This window comes from Chiloscyllium plagiosum, chromosome 3, assembly GCF_004010195.1.
Source record: "Chiloscyllium plagiosum isolate BGI_BamShark_2017 chromosome 3, ASM401019v2, whole genome shotgun sequence".
Lineage (NCBI taxonomy): Eukaryota > Metazoa > Chordata > Chondrichthyes > Orectolobiformes > Hemiscylliidae > Chiloscyllium > Chiloscyllium plagiosum.
In genome coordinates, this window is record NC_057712.1 from 88,812,577 (window position 1) to 88,828,858 (window position 16,282).

At 38.8% G+C, this 16,282-nt stretch overlaps 1 protein-coding gene across 1 annotated transcript; it reads right to left on the reverse strand.

Moving 5' to 3' along the window:
* Positions 1–564: 564 nt before the first annotated feature.
* Positions 565–15,701, reverse strand: LOC122547221 (G-protein coupled receptor family C group 6 member A-like). The gene is made up of 6 exons (XM_043685861.1): positions 15,323–15,701; positions 13,073–13,376; positions 9,018–9,884; positions 8,036–8,239; positions 5,067–5,187; positions 565–4,095 (listed from the first exon to the last, which is right to left on the reverse strand). Exons 1-6 carry the CDS (start codon positions 15,514–15,516, stop codon positions 3,113–3,115), a joined length of 2,673 nt encoding a protein of 890 aa, XP_043541796.1. The 5' UTR covers positions 15,517–15,701; the 3' UTR covers positions 565–3,112.
* Positions 15,702–16,282: the final 581 nt, after the last annotated feature.

Below are 16,282 nucleotides of genomic sequence, written 5' to 3' on the forward strand. Positions count from 1 at the left end.
GAACTGTTAATTCTAAAACCTAGGTAATGTTCTAAGGGAAATCTTGCGGGGCATTCGTAGTGACCCTGAACCAGTAGGTCTGGGTTCAAGTCCCAGTGTAATAACATTTCAAAGCAAGTTAATTTAAAAAATAAGTCCTAGTAAGAGTACTGACCAAACTGCACATAGTTATTAACTCCTAAATATATTGGGAAATATTTTAAATGCATTTTTGAAACATTGTCATCACAAATGATAATCGCAGATTTTTTTTTGTTGAAAAGGAAATTTGAAAGGAAAGTCTTAAAACAGGTGGAAAATTGATGGTAAGTCACCTTCCTGAACTACTGCAGATTGTGTGGTTAAGACTAGGCTTTCTCAAATCGCATGAAAGTACTTATACACTTTATAAAGATATGAGAATGTATTTAATAGATGTTCTTTTTTTTTCTGCAAGTCTATTTTGTTGGCATTGTAAGACTAATATATTAGAGGACCAAAAATAGTTGCCACAGACATTGTGTAATCTGGAAAGGATTTGGTCACGTAAAAAGAGGCTCAAGGAAGTTTTATTTCAAAGTGTGAAGTTTTTTTTATTAGGTTTAAATAATATGTGAAAATACAAGAATACAATTTGAACATACCAAACTCAACAATGCTTAACAATAACAAATTTCAGAAGCAAGCATTCTGAAAATGTGAGTGATTTAATGTCACTCCAAGAAAGTCCTAACATATATGATTTAGGTCTTGAATCAGCCACGTTATAATCATCCATTCACTCTTGAGGTCCTCTCTTCCCTTTTTGAACTTGTACATCATTTTATTTTCTGACACATTCCACAAGAAGATAAAAGTAAGACAACTAACTTACGAACATTAGACAGAAATTCAGACGGTGTCTCTAATTTAACACCTTTGACGAGACACCAATCTTCACCTGAAGACTTCACAATACTCATAGCTCTTTTTTATTTCTAGAAATGTCATGTGAAATTCAGGTACATCCTCATGAGGACAGACGTAAAGGTAGGATGAAAGGCATGCACCTATTGGACATTATCATCTTGAGGTGACCATTTTAGATTACAAAAAAATTGAACCTTTTAGATACAATGTTTGTTTTGATTCAACTGATTGTGGACGACAAGGACAAGATAGAGCAAAAGGAAACCCAAAAAAAATGCTAAGATCATATTACCATAATATACACTTGATAAATACAATTACATATTAATCTCTTAATATGAGAATATAATTTATATTAATTATCCCAGATGAAACTCTTCATCTCAGAGCCAAGTAAAAATTTACATTTTCAGTCACATAGTGATTTAATAAGGTTACATTACATTGGAATCTATTGAGATTTTTCAGTTGAACTTCAATTATAGGAACTCTTGCAATCTCCGTGTGATGTATTGAGACCATCGTCACAAATAGTAATGCGTAGATGTTATCTTTTCTACTGTTATTGTCTAATTGACCTGCTTTGATGGTTGGAACGATGTTCAGGAGGTCTGTCAGATGTCCTGCCCAGCCACACTTTCCTAATCAGTTTGCAATTCTTGTTTAAAGAACAGGGATTCACTAATTCCAACAGAGCAACCATTTTATTTAAACTTTAAGTGCAGTGTTGTGCAAAGTTGTGTCCTGTTAATCACAGAATTTTTTCGAAACAGAAGACCTAAAACCTCTAACGATGTAAGAGCCAAGCAGCGTCAGTTGGGTTGTTTTGAGCTCGATCACTGCATTGCACCTTCTATTTCTAACCATTGTATATCATGTAAACATTGAAACATTTCTTTTGCATCTTCCAATTGAAAATATGTTCAGAAAATGACTTGTGTATTTAAAATTGAGTCCCTGCAGAACACTTAAGGATTCTTACTTCATGTAGTTCTCAAGTATGAGGTACTTGTATCCTTCTCTGGATGGAGTTCATAACCAAAGAAATTCTAATCACTGTAGGTTTATAATTTGGCCCAATTCAGGGCTCCTGGCCTGTGAATTTAACCAGCATGTTGTGGGTCCTGACATCAGGACCAAATGTATGTCCCTAGCCCAGGCAAGCATATATTAGGACCCTGGAGGCTATTCTACAAATTGAGAGACCGTCACTGAAACTGTCATCCAACTGGCAAAGGCAGCTCAACTGTTCAGGTTGCTGGCCCAATCAGATGATAAGGAGCTTTGCAAGCTGAGCAGTGCCGCTGGTAAAATTGGGCACCTCCATATTGATGTAACATACAGCAGGGACAACCACAGTTGCTGATTGCCTTTTTGGGCCATGGGATGGCCAGGAAGGAAATTTCTTGCCGCATCCTGTTTCACCTGCCTAGAAGGAAAAACCAGAAAAACCTGAAAATTATTGTCCTGACCCTTTTGGGCAGGAAGCCATGGGGAGGCCAGTTCAATGTTTCTAGCCATCTCCCAACATGATTGGTGGGACCCAACAGATGTCCATCAATTAATAACCATTTTTCCACCTGTCTCCAGTTGACCAGCTTTTGAGGTGTCGCTTTTTTGCTTCTGGAAATATTCCCTGGTTGTGGAAAGATTGTTCACCTTCCATCTTGGTGCCTTCCGTCACCGTTTTGTTTGAGAATTGCTGCCTCTCCAGGATCGCTCCATGGTCACTCACTAGGGAATTCTGCTACATGTTCCTCATCAATATATCAGCCAGTTTGCACTGTGAATCTCAATTTCGGTGTTTAATTTTTACAGGCATCAGAAAGTAGCAAAGTTTATTCATATTCATGTATCTAAAGGTTCCTTGTTCAAGTGTAATTTTACTCAAGATCTTAAAAAAATGAACCCTTAACCTTATCAGCTTCTCCCCTGATTTCCCACATATGGTTGCATGCAAGTTGGTTTTTGTTCACACTCTGATGTATTCACAAGAGAAGTGGGTCCTTGTGAAGTGTAGTCATGGCTTAGTGCTTAAGGTGATGGATTGGCAGACGATGGGTTCTCCCTGGGTAGGTTTGAATTCTGCTGGCATTGGTCACTGTTGTTTTACAGATGTTTTAAAAAGGCAGGAAGATGCCTGAGGATTATCAGATCAGACGTAGTCTCATTGAAGGGTGGTGCAGACTGAATGGGCTGAAGAGCCTGCTTCTGTTTCCACATCTTATTGTGCAGCAGGTCCATTTGAATTTATAGTCCACAAGGATTCACCCAAGGCTGAGCCTTGGGCATGGTTGGCTGTATTTTGATGATGTACACTTAAATGGTGCATGATTCCAGTGCGTGTATTTGTATTTTTCCTAAAATAAACAATGTAGCACTTTGGCAAGAAATGGCAGCCTAAGATGCCATAGTTTGAAGCTAAAATTGCCACCACTTCAACTGCTGGAAGATATTGATCATCAGTGTTGATATACACAGGAACAAAGGAAATCCATACAATTAAGTAGATGAGCATGCTGAATGTTATTAATTTGGCCTCCTTGTAGATATCTGGCACCTTTCTGCCCATAAATGCAAGTAGGAAACAAAAAATTGCAAGTACAGCTATATATCCTAACATTACACCAAATGCTACATTGGAGCCTTCTTCACATTTCAATAGAGTAATTTTAGGAATTTCATAACTGGTTACAAAACGGGGTCCTTTAAGTGTCAACCACAGTGTACAAATAATTACTTGAATTGCATTACAGATCAGCAGAATTGGAATTGGTTTATATAACCTCATCATTTTTTGACGATCAACGGGATCAAACTTAAATGCCAGAATGATCTTGAAAGATTTGATCAAAATCCACGAAACACAAATAGTAAAATTTATGCCAAACAGTGGCTGTCTAATGTAGCAGCCATAACTTGTTGGTTCACCAATAAAAAAAACTGTACTGACAAAACTAAGGAGCAATGCGATGAGTATTACATAGCAGAACTTGCCTCCAATCGACTTCACGGGGGGTGTGTTCAATTTCCGCGTAACCATTACAGCAATCACAATTATTAAAATAACACCCAAACAAGCGAAAACTGTAAGGACAATGGCAAACCCATCATTCCATTTAAAGAATTCCGTGGTTCTGTTAATGCACACTGAACTTCCTGCATCAGACCACTGGTCGATTGAGCATTTCAAACAGTTGTTCATATCTGTAATGAAATATCATTCGTCAGGCACTCAGAGCAAATAAACTAGTGTAGCAATACAGATGGAGGTGAAATATGTGCAGAAAATAGTCATGAACTGCTTTCATATTTTGTCTTGTTTTATAAAGGATCTCTAGATTCTGTATAAATAAAAGGCATTACACTCACAAGATTACTAAATAAATGTGCTCAGAAGTCAATTCAGCTAGCAAAACCCAATAATTGTGCATACAGGGACTCCCTCATTTACAAAGGTCTGATGTATGAACACTTGGATTTATGAACGCAATCCCATACAAGGGTGTAATCTTAAAGATCCAACTTGCAATCATTACCAGTAGTTACAAACACCTACTCTGTATTGTCCTGTATAGTATTGTCCTGCACTGTATTGTATTTTGACTTGCAAATAAACTCAGGAATGGAACTTGTTTGCAACTTGCGTCCGTTTGCAACTTGCTTCCATTAACATGCTTTGTAGATGATTTCAAATATTGATATGTTGTGAGAAGTTTTAAATTGCATTTTTAAACAGACTTAATCGATACCCTTTCCCTTCCATTCTACAGTTTTATTAAACTGAACGTTCACGCTTGCCTTATCTACAGAACTTGCTATTCTTAAACCAAAGTGGTTTGAACTTCTAAGATTTCTTAAGCTTGATGAATTTGGAACAGTAAGGCATTAATTACAATCTATTAACAAAACACTGTGTTTAAGAAATCCTCATATAAGTGGCTCTTAACATAGGAAGTGTATTACACACATGATAATTGCAATTGTAGCCAACGTTTAAGGAAATGAGATAGAAGCTTGAAAAGAGGTATCTCAAACAGCAGGAAAAAGAGATTAGAACAATTAAATTCTAAAGTGCAGTTCTCCAGTTTCTGCTCAAACCTAAGTTTTTATAACTCCAGGGATCAGTTTCATAGCAATTTGAGAGCATCCCACACGGGACAATAGACAGCACTTACCCCAATCTACAGAGTAGTATCCCTCTGCACAAGGCACACAATCATAACAACAGGTCTGTGAGGAATTCGAAATCTTCCTCTGTCCAGGTTTGCAGGACACGGAGCAGTTGGAAAATATAGCCTATGGAAACAAAATTAATAGCTGACGCTTCCAAACTGTCATTACCAATCATCAAGGTCACTTTTTTTATAAAATGCACTATGGGCAAGTTTTACTTTATTTATTGGTACATTAGGAATATTCCTCCCAGTCACATTTTTTGTAAAATACATTTTATCAAGCATTCATAGTGAACAGATGTTGAATTTATGTAGTATTATTACATCGTATAAGCAATCACAAATGTTATATCCTTTTCTTTAAAGTCTTTTCACAATCATGCAGAGATTTCTAACCAGGTGTAAGATGTTAAAATTTGCAATTTATTTTTAGACAATACAATCATAGTTACACTTGAAGTTCAATATCAAGCTTGTGTGATATTAGCAGTTGTGATTTCTTAAGTGAGTTTAATAAATTGGGACTGAGGCAAAATACGCAAGCTGTGTGTAGGAGGGACAACTTCCTGCATTACTTGTATTTCAAGTTTCATGTTTATTCAGTTGCCTTATTCAATTGTTATGTTTCAAGGTAATGCAACCACAATATAACTTAAACTGACAAATCACTGTGGTTATAATGGAGTGCTGGATTGTGAGAAGTGATTTCCTTCGAATAAAGTACTAACAAAGATCAATTTGTCTGTGCTGGATGATACAAAAATATGTAATGACTTTATTTAATGAAAAGCAGTGGGTTCTCCTGTTGTACTGGTCAACATTCTTCATGCAATCAACTTCATCAAATCCTAATTATTTGGTTATTATCTTATTCCCTTGCTGAGTGCAAATTGTCTCTTGCATTTTCCGACACATCACCAACACTGATTGCACTTGGAAATGATTCATTGATTGCATCTAGGGAGCATATAGTATGGCCTGGTGAAAATGCATGTTCTTTCTTTTTTGGGGAAGCTACTCCCAAGTTTCACTTAAGACAAGGAAGGAGAAGTGTCCTCATACTATGCAAGTTTCCTCTCTTCTGTTCTCAGTCATTTTACTATCAGAGAGCAGTTTATACATGATACACAAATGCCTGTCCTGCATATCAATCTGTGTGAATAACTGACGGTGCATCACTTTGCTGGGTGGACTGATGGGACACACGCACTAAACAACCCCACTGCACTCTGGTCAACCACTTCAACTCTCCCTCCCACTACCTTAAGGACATGCAAGTGCTGGGTCGCCTCCACCTCCAAATCCAAGCCACCCGACAACTGGAGGAAGAACGCTTCATCTTCTGTCTTGGGACTTTTCAACCACACGGCATCAACATCAACTTCACTAGTTTCCAAATCTCCCCTCTACCCTGCCTCATCCCAGATCCAACCCTCCAACTTGGCACTGCCTTCCTGACCTGTCCTACCTGTCTAACTTCCTTCCCACCTATCCACTCCACCCTCCCCACCGACCTATCACAATCAGACCCCAACTGCTTCTACCTGTCCCCTTCCCAGCTACCTACCTTGCAGCCCCAGCCCCCTATTTATCTCATAGCCCCCTTCTCCTGCCACATTCCTGATGAAGGGCTTATGTCTGAAACATCAATTCTCTTGCTACTCTGATGCTGCCTGACCAGCTGCGCTTTTCCAGTGCCACACCCTTTGACTCGGACTGATAACTCACCTTATTAGGACATTAGTGATAGTAGTTTGAGTTTGAAGGTAAAGCCTGATGCTTTGCGCTTCTGCAGTGTATTCCATTGGGCAGGGGGTCATGGGAGCTGTGTAGTTGCATATCAGGCTCATACAGAATCTCTGGCCTAGCTCACGTGATGAGCTTAATTTTTCCGCTAAATTCCCTCTGTGGAACCCACAAAGTCCAACTCAGTCAAGTTTAATATTTACCCAGTAACCGTTACAGGGTTACAAATCTACTCTCACCCCACCCCAACCCAACTCACCGCTGATTATTTCCCCCCCGCCACTATGTCCCTGGACTTGGACTGGATCCTTGACAACCATTCCTGACCAGATACCTAACCTCACCTCAAACAAAATTTGTTGGACCTAAGCCACCCTCTCCCCACACTAACCTGACCACCCACATCCCATTCCATCCCTAGAACCTAGGCCCATTATCCCTTATTCCTAACTGAAACCTGGCCTAAATCTCCCCCCAGCATGCTGGATTGGACAAACCGCTAGTACAAACTGATCCTCCACTCTCTAGGCCTTTTCCGTATAGAAGCAAATCCCTCCCCAACTCCCAAAACTGTCAGTCTAAAGACCCCTTCCACCTATCAAGCCTACCATTCCCACAACCAAAAATGACACGAAACCCAATGACCTTAGTCATGAAGTGCCCACCTCTGGATTCAACACTACCCTCCCACCTATTGTGCCCAGCTTCTCAGATTCCCAGACAGTCCTAAGCCCTAATTCCCTTCTCTGGCAGTCCAGCCACAAGGGGGAGTTGAATTTACCCTGAATTTACACACTAGGCAACCTAAACCTCCCCCTCCAATGACCTTACACATTTAGCTTTTTACAGGAACTGTCAAAGTTTATTGATTTTCCGTTGGAAATTTAAATCACAGCATGACTCACTAACTGCTGCAAAAATGGATGTGATTTCAACAAAGACCTTCTTCATTGCTGGGTTTGTGGGTTTCTGGACAGGTTCATAGCAGGACGCCTCTGTCCAAGAATCTGAAGCGCAGAAGACATCTAAAGACAAGTGGGCAATTGTTGGACCATCTGAGCCAAAATGTTGTTTGACTATTTTGCATTTCATCACTAGTCAAGATATAACAAGGTTAATTTAATTACCTACATTGTACAATGAAATACTGATTTTATTAAAACTGGCATCATTTACTAGTACAGAGAAAATCTTGAGCACATCAGGAAAAAATGATTCCATACCTCTGTAATGTTTTTGATGGTCTTGTCATAAATATAGATTTTTCTATCCAGAACATTATACTCTCCAACTGTTTTAAACTGTACTGTGCCATTGTTCACAATCCACTTTATTATGTCGTATCCATTTACAGAATTTCCAGATTTGTCGAAGTAAAATGGCTTTCCCCCTTCAGTGAAATTCACTTCTTTCAGTGCTTCCAGTAGCTACCAACAAAAGGGTCAATAATTAGTATATTATTTTCTAAGGCAAGATTGGAAATTCAGAGACCAGCTGCAACTATATTTTGATGAGCCTGCTATCTAGCTTGTGTGGAAGCCTACTGCCAAAAAATGAGTCCCATGTTCTGTTGATAAGACAATTGGTTACTTCCACTAGTGGGTTTCTACTTTCCAATTATGAAGTGTACATGGAATTACTTACAGTGACACATCTCACATTTCTATGGTCAAAAGATATGGCTGCATACTGGCCGAAGAAAAGCTATTTTACGTGAAATCAATAGATGTGGCAACTATAAGAGCCATTTTTTTTCACATTTATGCTACATAATATAACTATTACTTGCATTTACAAAACTGCTTTCAATGAAAGACAAATTATAAGTTTCTTCACAGGTTGATAAGCTGACTTTAAAATACAACAAGAAACAACAAAACATTCTTTATAAATTGAGATAAGGTCTGCTTAAGAATTAGAAGTTTTTTTTGGACTATATCTTTCTTCAAGTGCCAATGCCTTTTGAATTGTTATTGCTGAACCTGTAAATATTAATCAAATGTCCTGTGCCTGGGACTTACAGGAGGAAAGAGTCATAGGTGAATGCCAACACTGAATTCTATGTAATGGTACAAAAGTGAACCTGATGTCAGGATATGTACACCAGCTTAATCTTTGCACTGCTATATAATTGCAGTGATATTTGCCAATGACTTTATGAGAATAATTCCCTGAAAATAAATAATATTACTGCATAATATCTACCTGCCATGGTGCAAAATTGAATGTTTTTTGGCATGTTCCTTCATGACATTTGAGAAGGTTCCTCAGAGCATGAGCAATTGATTGAACTGCTAGGTATGTTGCATATGTGCCACCTTGCTCAATATTTTGAACCAAATAATTATCATTAATATCTTCAATGGATTCATTTACTTTGGTACAAGCATGAAGAGATGCTGGTTTCAAAGAATTTGAAAGGGAATAGTTTTTTAAGCCTGAATTGCTTGTCATTGTATCATTATGAGACTCATCTGAACATGTAAAATGAAGTTGCATGTATTCTTCAATGAACTTGTTGACAGTCCCAGGTCCTGCCTTTAGGTTTCTTAAGTATTCTGGAAAGCCTGGAATGTCTCCATTCTTGAAAGACAAGCCAAATATGTTTCCAACTTTGTCAATATTTGGTATTGATGCTACAGCTCTGGATATGGACCAGGCATCACTGGCAATCCATGTTTTAGTAACATTGCGCCAAACTATTTCCTTCAACACTTTGATGACAACTTGTGATTTAGCAAAGAGAACAATAACATTTGCATTAGGAATGGCTTCAATCTTTGAAACCAAGGCATGTATTGCTTCATCATGCTCTTTGTTGCCAACAAATATTGAAATCAGTTCTTGAAAAGCAATACAAATGTCAAACTCCTGTGCATGTGAAATGAAATCAGCCATTGCAGATTTTCCATAGTCATCATCTGTTGCAATGATCCCAATCCAGTTCCAACGAGACTCACGAATAAATTCAGCCAAGGCTTTTGTCTGATGGATGTCACTTGGAATAGTGCGTAAAAATGATAAAAATCGCAACTTGTCACTAAGGGTTGCAGCAGATGATGCAAAACTTATCTGTAAAACAATTATAATAAAGGAAAGTTTTCAATGAAGATTATATTAAACACATATTGAACACATACAGGGCAAGGACTTTCCTGAGATCATATCTAATTTTGAATGTAAGTGGTTTCTCTATAATTTCTCTTTTATGATATCGCTAGGCCTTCCTTTGGCTACATGTGGACTCCTGTTTAATTTTTGGAATCAACTTTTGAACTAACAAGAATAGTTAATATCAAGAAATCTGGCCTTGGTCATTCAGAGTCATCACTACAATCACAAATGCTGCCCTAATTCTTTTTATACTGGGCAAAAAATAACCAACTCTCAATTCTTTTTTCATTAATTTCTGCCTTTTGCTCTCTAAATGTCATGTTAGTTGTAGATTTATTACAATTGTATTTCATAAAGTATGTATTAAAATTCCCCAATTTTGGTGATCCTTTGACTATCAGAGATTTCTTAGCACCAGGTGAAGGTTTCAACAGAATGGCAATGGCATATCATCCAAAAAATAAGATCCGATTACAGGTGGGAAAACTTTCAATCTGTCTGTAGGAATGGTCCTGACCTTCTAATACTCTATTTACCGTGAAGCCATAAGATATCAGAACAGAAGCCGGTCCATAGTGTCTGCTCTGCCATTCAGTGAATTTATGGCTGATCCACTCATTCACAATTTCACTTTGCTGTCTTTCCCCCACACCTCTGAATTAAAGTCTGCCTGTTTAAGCCTTGATTTGGAGGTGCCAATGTTGGACTGGGGTGGACAACGTTAAAAATCACAGAACACCAAGTTATAATCCAACCGGTTTTTTTTTTGGAAGCACTAGCTTTCATGGTGCTGCCGCTTCATTAGGTGGTTGTGTCTTGAGCATTATTAACAACCCTACCATGACTGCTGTGTATTGTAAAGAATTCCACAGGTTCATCACTATCTTAATTCGGTGACCCCTAATTCCAAGATTATGCTCTGTAGTCCGAGACTCTTCTAGAAGGGGAAATAACCTCTCCACGTGTTCCCTGTCAAACTCCCTAAGAATCCTTTCTTTTTCAGTGACCTTTCATTCTCTCAAACTGAAATGGGTACAGACCCAACCTACTCAACTTTTCCTCATAATTAAATTCTTCCATGCTGTTAAATATAGTAACTATCACTAAAGGAAAGGGTACCAGGGAATCCAATGCAGCTAAAGGCCAATACATTCCCTACACCTGATGAGTTTCATCCCAGAATGTTAAAGCAAGTAACTATAGAAATGCACTTATATTTTCTTCCAAGCCTTGTTAGATTCTGGAGAAGTCCTAATGGATTGAAAAACTGCCAATATTTGAAAAGGGAGAGACACAAAAAGCAGGTAACTATAGTCCAAATTAGTTTAACATCTCTCATTAAGAAAATGTTAGAGTCTATTATTAAGTGTATAATATTAGAGCATTAAGAAATGTGTAATATGATCAAGCAGAGTCAGCACTGCCTCAAGAAGAGGAAGTCATACCTGACAAATTTATTAGAATTCTTTTGGGAGGTAGCAATCTAAAGATTGAAAAAAAAATTAAGTTTCTTCAAGGGTGGGATAGCAAAAGGTGTATTTCACATTATAAAATTCGATGAGATCTTCTTCCTGACCTCTCCGTCCCCACCCCCACTCCGGACTATCACCCTCACCTTATCACCTTATCAGGAATGAGGAAAGTGTGCCAAGCAGGCGAAGATAAAAGGGAGAGAGGAGGGACTTGGGAGAGGGATGTTGGAAATGCGATAGGTGGAAGGAGGTTAAGGTGAGGGTGATGAGACATGAGATAGTATTTAAGTGAGATCAAAATAATGATTGTTAACATTTGTCTTACCATTGTTAATATGCAAACCAATAAGACACAGCATGACTTGTGAATCTTCACAACTTATTTTCAATTTGTCACTTTCTGTTTCCTTATAGCACACAAAGCATCTCACCCCTGTCATCCTCATTATGTTTTTTTTAAGGCCTTGCAGGAATTTGCATATGAATTGCTCATTAAACCAGCTGTAGATGGTTAGAACTGGTAATTACAAGTATAAGTACCCTCTATTTAAAGGAGGAGAAAGTGAGGACTGCAGATGCTGGAGATCAGAGCTGAAAATGTGTTGCTGGAAAAGCGTAGCAGGTCAGGCAGCATCCAAGGAGCAGGAAAATCGACGTTTCGAGCATGAGCCCTTCTTCAGGAATGAGGAAAGTGTGTCCAGCAGGCTAAGATAAAAGGTAGGGAGGAGGGACTTTCCTCATTCCTGGCACACTTGCCTCATTCCTGAAGCAGGGCTCATGCCCGAAATGTCGATTCTCCTGCTCCTTGGATGCTGCCTGACCTGCTGCACTTTTCCAGCAACACATTTTCACCTCTATTTAAAGGGACTATCAACTACTTTCTGCTTAGTGGCTGATTTCCACCGGCTGGTGCTGAGTTAGAAGAAGTACTTGGTGATTTGTACCACAACTGTTGAAAATTCTAAGAAGTGGTGTGGCATGTGTTGAGGGGCTTACTTTTCCCTTCGAGGGTGCTGCAGTTTCTGTCCCCCAATCGTTCTGGCAACATGACATGGAGATGATGCAGAGGTAACATGGAGGATGAAAGAAAATGCTCAAAGGTATAGCAAGAGGAAGGGCCAAAAACGTCTTATCAAGCAGTCATATTAACCCAGGTCCTTCAGGAGGCATTTCTCCTATCTCAGTTTAAACTACGAGCAATGTATGAAGTAACTTTGAGTCACTAAAGAGATGGTCACTGAAATCTGTCGCCTCTTATAGGCAGACCTGCAACATCAGATGAGGGCAAGAAGTGACTTTGAAGGTGATCACTGGAAAACAAAACTACAACTAGGTCGTTGTAACCATAACTATAAGGTAGTCACAAATTAAGTACTAAGCAGAACCTACATTGTCCAGGAAGTATTAGAACATGGAATATGCTGTTGACCTGAGTAGTATTGATGCACTCAAAGGAAAGGTAGACAAGCACATGAAGGCAGGGATGAGAAGGATATGTTGATGGAGTTCTATAAAGGAGAGTGGAAGGAGGCTTATGTTGAACATAAATACAAACATGGGCATCTTGCAGTAAATGATATTTTGTCTATGTTTCAAATACCTAATGACAACTGTGCAGAGAAATGCAAAGATCCTCACCAGAAAAGTATTGCACAAGAGTAATGCTTGACATACCTGAGGCATAAGTGCTACATTAAATATTCTTGCGATGGGAATCGACAGTTCAGAATAGGCTTCTCCTACAACAGCTTTTACAATTGGCAAGTAATTTGTGTAATCGCATCGAACCTCCAGACAATGTTCTGAGCTATTTGTCTTGGAAAGAAACTTCATTGCAATTTTCACAGCTCTGGTGGCATCTGTACAGGTGTCATATATCTCATATCCAAGTTTAATTCCCGGTAGTAGGGGAGAGTTGTTAATCAATTCAATAGTGTATATCATTGATTGGAGCCAGATAAATCTCTGAGTGTCAAATCTTTAAAAGAAGAAAGATTTTTCAGTTAAGCATTAAAAGGGTTAATATTTACAGATCATCATATTGACTCCAGAGCTAACCAGAGTACTTCAATATAGAAAAATAAAATTTGAGCTTTTGGAAAATAAAGGCTAAACTGTGACAATGTCCATCTCGATTGCTAGTCAATTTTTAACACCAATAATAATGTTTTACTGACATGTAACTCATGACAAAGGGCACATGGACACTATAGATGTATCTTTATCACAAGAGATGTGATTGTAAAAAGTCCATGGGAGGGGTAGTGGAAAATTATACGAGAGCCTCATTTCTGAAGAAGGGTCACTGGAGCCAAAATGTTAACTCTGTTTCTGTCTCCACAGATGCTGCCAGACCCACTGAGTTTTCCAACAATTTCTATTTTTGTTTATGAGGGGGAGAGTATTAGGAACATAGGAACAGAAGCTGACCATTCATTCCATTGAGCCTGCAAATTTAGTGCTAAAATCGGTGGTGTGGTGGACAGTGAAGAATGTTATTTCAGAGATCAATGGGACCTTGATCAGATGGGCCAATGGTCCTGACGAGTGACAGATGGAGTTTAATGTAGACAAATGTGAAGTGTTGCATTTAGGTAAGGCAAATCGAGGGGCAAGACTTATACCGTTAATGGTAGGCACCCTTTGCCAAACAAAGATACAGGTGCAGGTACACAGTTCCTTGAAAATGGAGTCGCAGGTAGATAAGACATTAAAGAAAGCATTTGGCACATTTGCCTTCACTGTTTAGTGCAATGAGTGTAGGAGTTGGGATGTAATGCTGCGGCTGTACCGAACATTGGTGAGGCCACTTTTAGAATACCATGTTCAATTCTGGTATTCCTGCTACTGGAAAGTTGTTATTAAACTTGACAAGGTTGGGAAAAGATGTTGCTGGGATTGGAGGGTTTCCGCTTTAGGGGAGAGACTGAATAGGCTGGGGTTTTTTTCTCTGGAGCATTGGAGTTTTAGGGGTGACCTTATAGTAGTTTATAAAATCTTGAGGGGCATGGATAGTGTAAATAGCCAAGGCCTTTTCCCTAGGATAAGAGAGTCCAAAAATTGAGGGCGTAGGTTTAGGGTGAGAGGGGAAAGATTTAAAGGGAACTGAGGGGGCAATTTTTAATCCAGAGGTTGGTATGCAAATGGAATGAGCTGCCAGAGGAAGTGGTGGAGGTGGGTAAAAAGCATCTGGATAGATATATGAATAGGAAGGGTTTAGAGAGATATGGGCCAAGTGCTAGCAAATGTGACTAGATCAGTTCAGGATGTTTAGTTAGTGTAAACAAGTTGGACAAAGGGTCTGTTTCTGTGCTGTACAGCTCTATGATTCTATTAGTGGGTGGCAGAGTGGCACAGTGGTTAGCACTGCTGCCTCACAGCGCCAGAGACGCAGGTTCAATTCCGGCCTCAGGCGACTGACTGTGTGGAGTTTGCACATTCTCCCCATGTCTGCGTGGGTTTCCTCCAGGTGCTCCAGTTTCCTCCCACAGTCCAAAAATGTGCAGGTTAGGTGAATTGGCCATGCTAAATTGCCTGTAGTGTTAGGTGCAGTGGTAAAAATGTAGGGAAATGGGTCTGGGTGGGTGATGGGTCGGTGTGGACTTGTTGGGCCAAAGGGCCTGTTTCCACACTGTAAGTAATCTAATCTATTCGGACTGACATCTGTTGTGAAAATAGAAATATAAACAGAAAAATTGTTTTCTTTTAAGTAAAAATAGCAGTGAATAAATTTACTTTTGAAATTTAGTAATAAATTGAAATTGTCTCATCTCCAGTTTTTTTTAACCAAAGTAGATTTTTTGTAAAACGAAAAAACAGGCAATCACTTGAAATATAAGCTCGAAACCATGCTGGTTTAACTATTCATTCCATACAAATTGCAATAATTTCACAAAATAAACAAATAAATAATGAAACACTTACGCTTTGCATTTTGCTGCATCTGGTTTTTTGTGAGGGTTGACATACTCCAAGTACCCATGGATTGGAAAGATTCCCCCAATATTGATGTCTCCTTGGCTTTTGGCTCCAATAAGGTCATCAAAACTATCGCAAGCTTTCACTGGACAACAAAGAAATAAACAGCCCCAAACAAAGGCAGCTTTCACAGTGAACATGGTTCCAAGGAACTTTTTGGTGTCGAAAAAACGAAATGACTGAATAAGAATTTAGATATAACAACATAAAACCTTAAGAAGAAACTATATTTCTCAATATCATAACATTTGCTTTTTTTTAAGTGCAAAGACTGAGAGCATTTTAAAGCAGCTACCTCTTTTGATCTTGGACACTACCAGTGCTGCAGTTTTATCTGCTGCACAATGATTCTCTGAAAGGAGTTTCTTTTGCTTTTAAAGGTATGAAACCGCGTCCTGTCAGATATCAGGAACTTCTCTGCCTAATTAACATGTTCATTTTCTCTCTAAGGTATTCTTACTTCCTACTTTCAGTTTCAGATTTAACTGTTCAAGGTACAGGTAACTGGAAACTTGAACAGTTGATGTTGTAATTTTAGAATGAAGAAAATACAAATCATTCCAAGCTCAGTTTTTCTACACCTATGTATGAAGCATACATGCTCATTTGAAGGTGCTTGACATGGCTATTGTTTCCTGCAGTGTCTAATTAGCTGTGAGGTCCCAGGTTGATTTTCATTCATTCATGAAATGTGGGCGTCAGAACATATTGATCATCCCAAATTGTCCTTGAGAAAATACTGGTGAGGCACCTTGTAGAATTGCAACTCTTCATTTTTTTACTTTTTTTCCTTATTTTTATACTTTCCTCTTACCCCCACACTACCACCTAACTGCGGTAGTGCTTATTTTACCCCAGCACCCATGATGTGTGTGTGCAGGTGTGAAACACAGTGAAAGACAGCAG

Coding starts and splice junctions, on each gene's coding strand:
- LOC122547221 (XM_043685861.1), bottom strand. CDS start 15,516: ATGTTCACTGTGAAAGCTGCCTTTGTTTGGGGCTGTTTATTTCTTTGT. Junction 13,377..15,322: donor GATGCAGCAAAATGCAAAGC/GTAAGTGTTTCA, acceptor CTTCTTTTAAAG/ATTTGACACTCAGAGATTTA. Junction 4,096..5,066: donor ATACTACTCTGTAGATTGGG/GTAAGTGCTGTC, acceptor ATTTCATTACAG/ATATGAACAACTGTTTGAAA.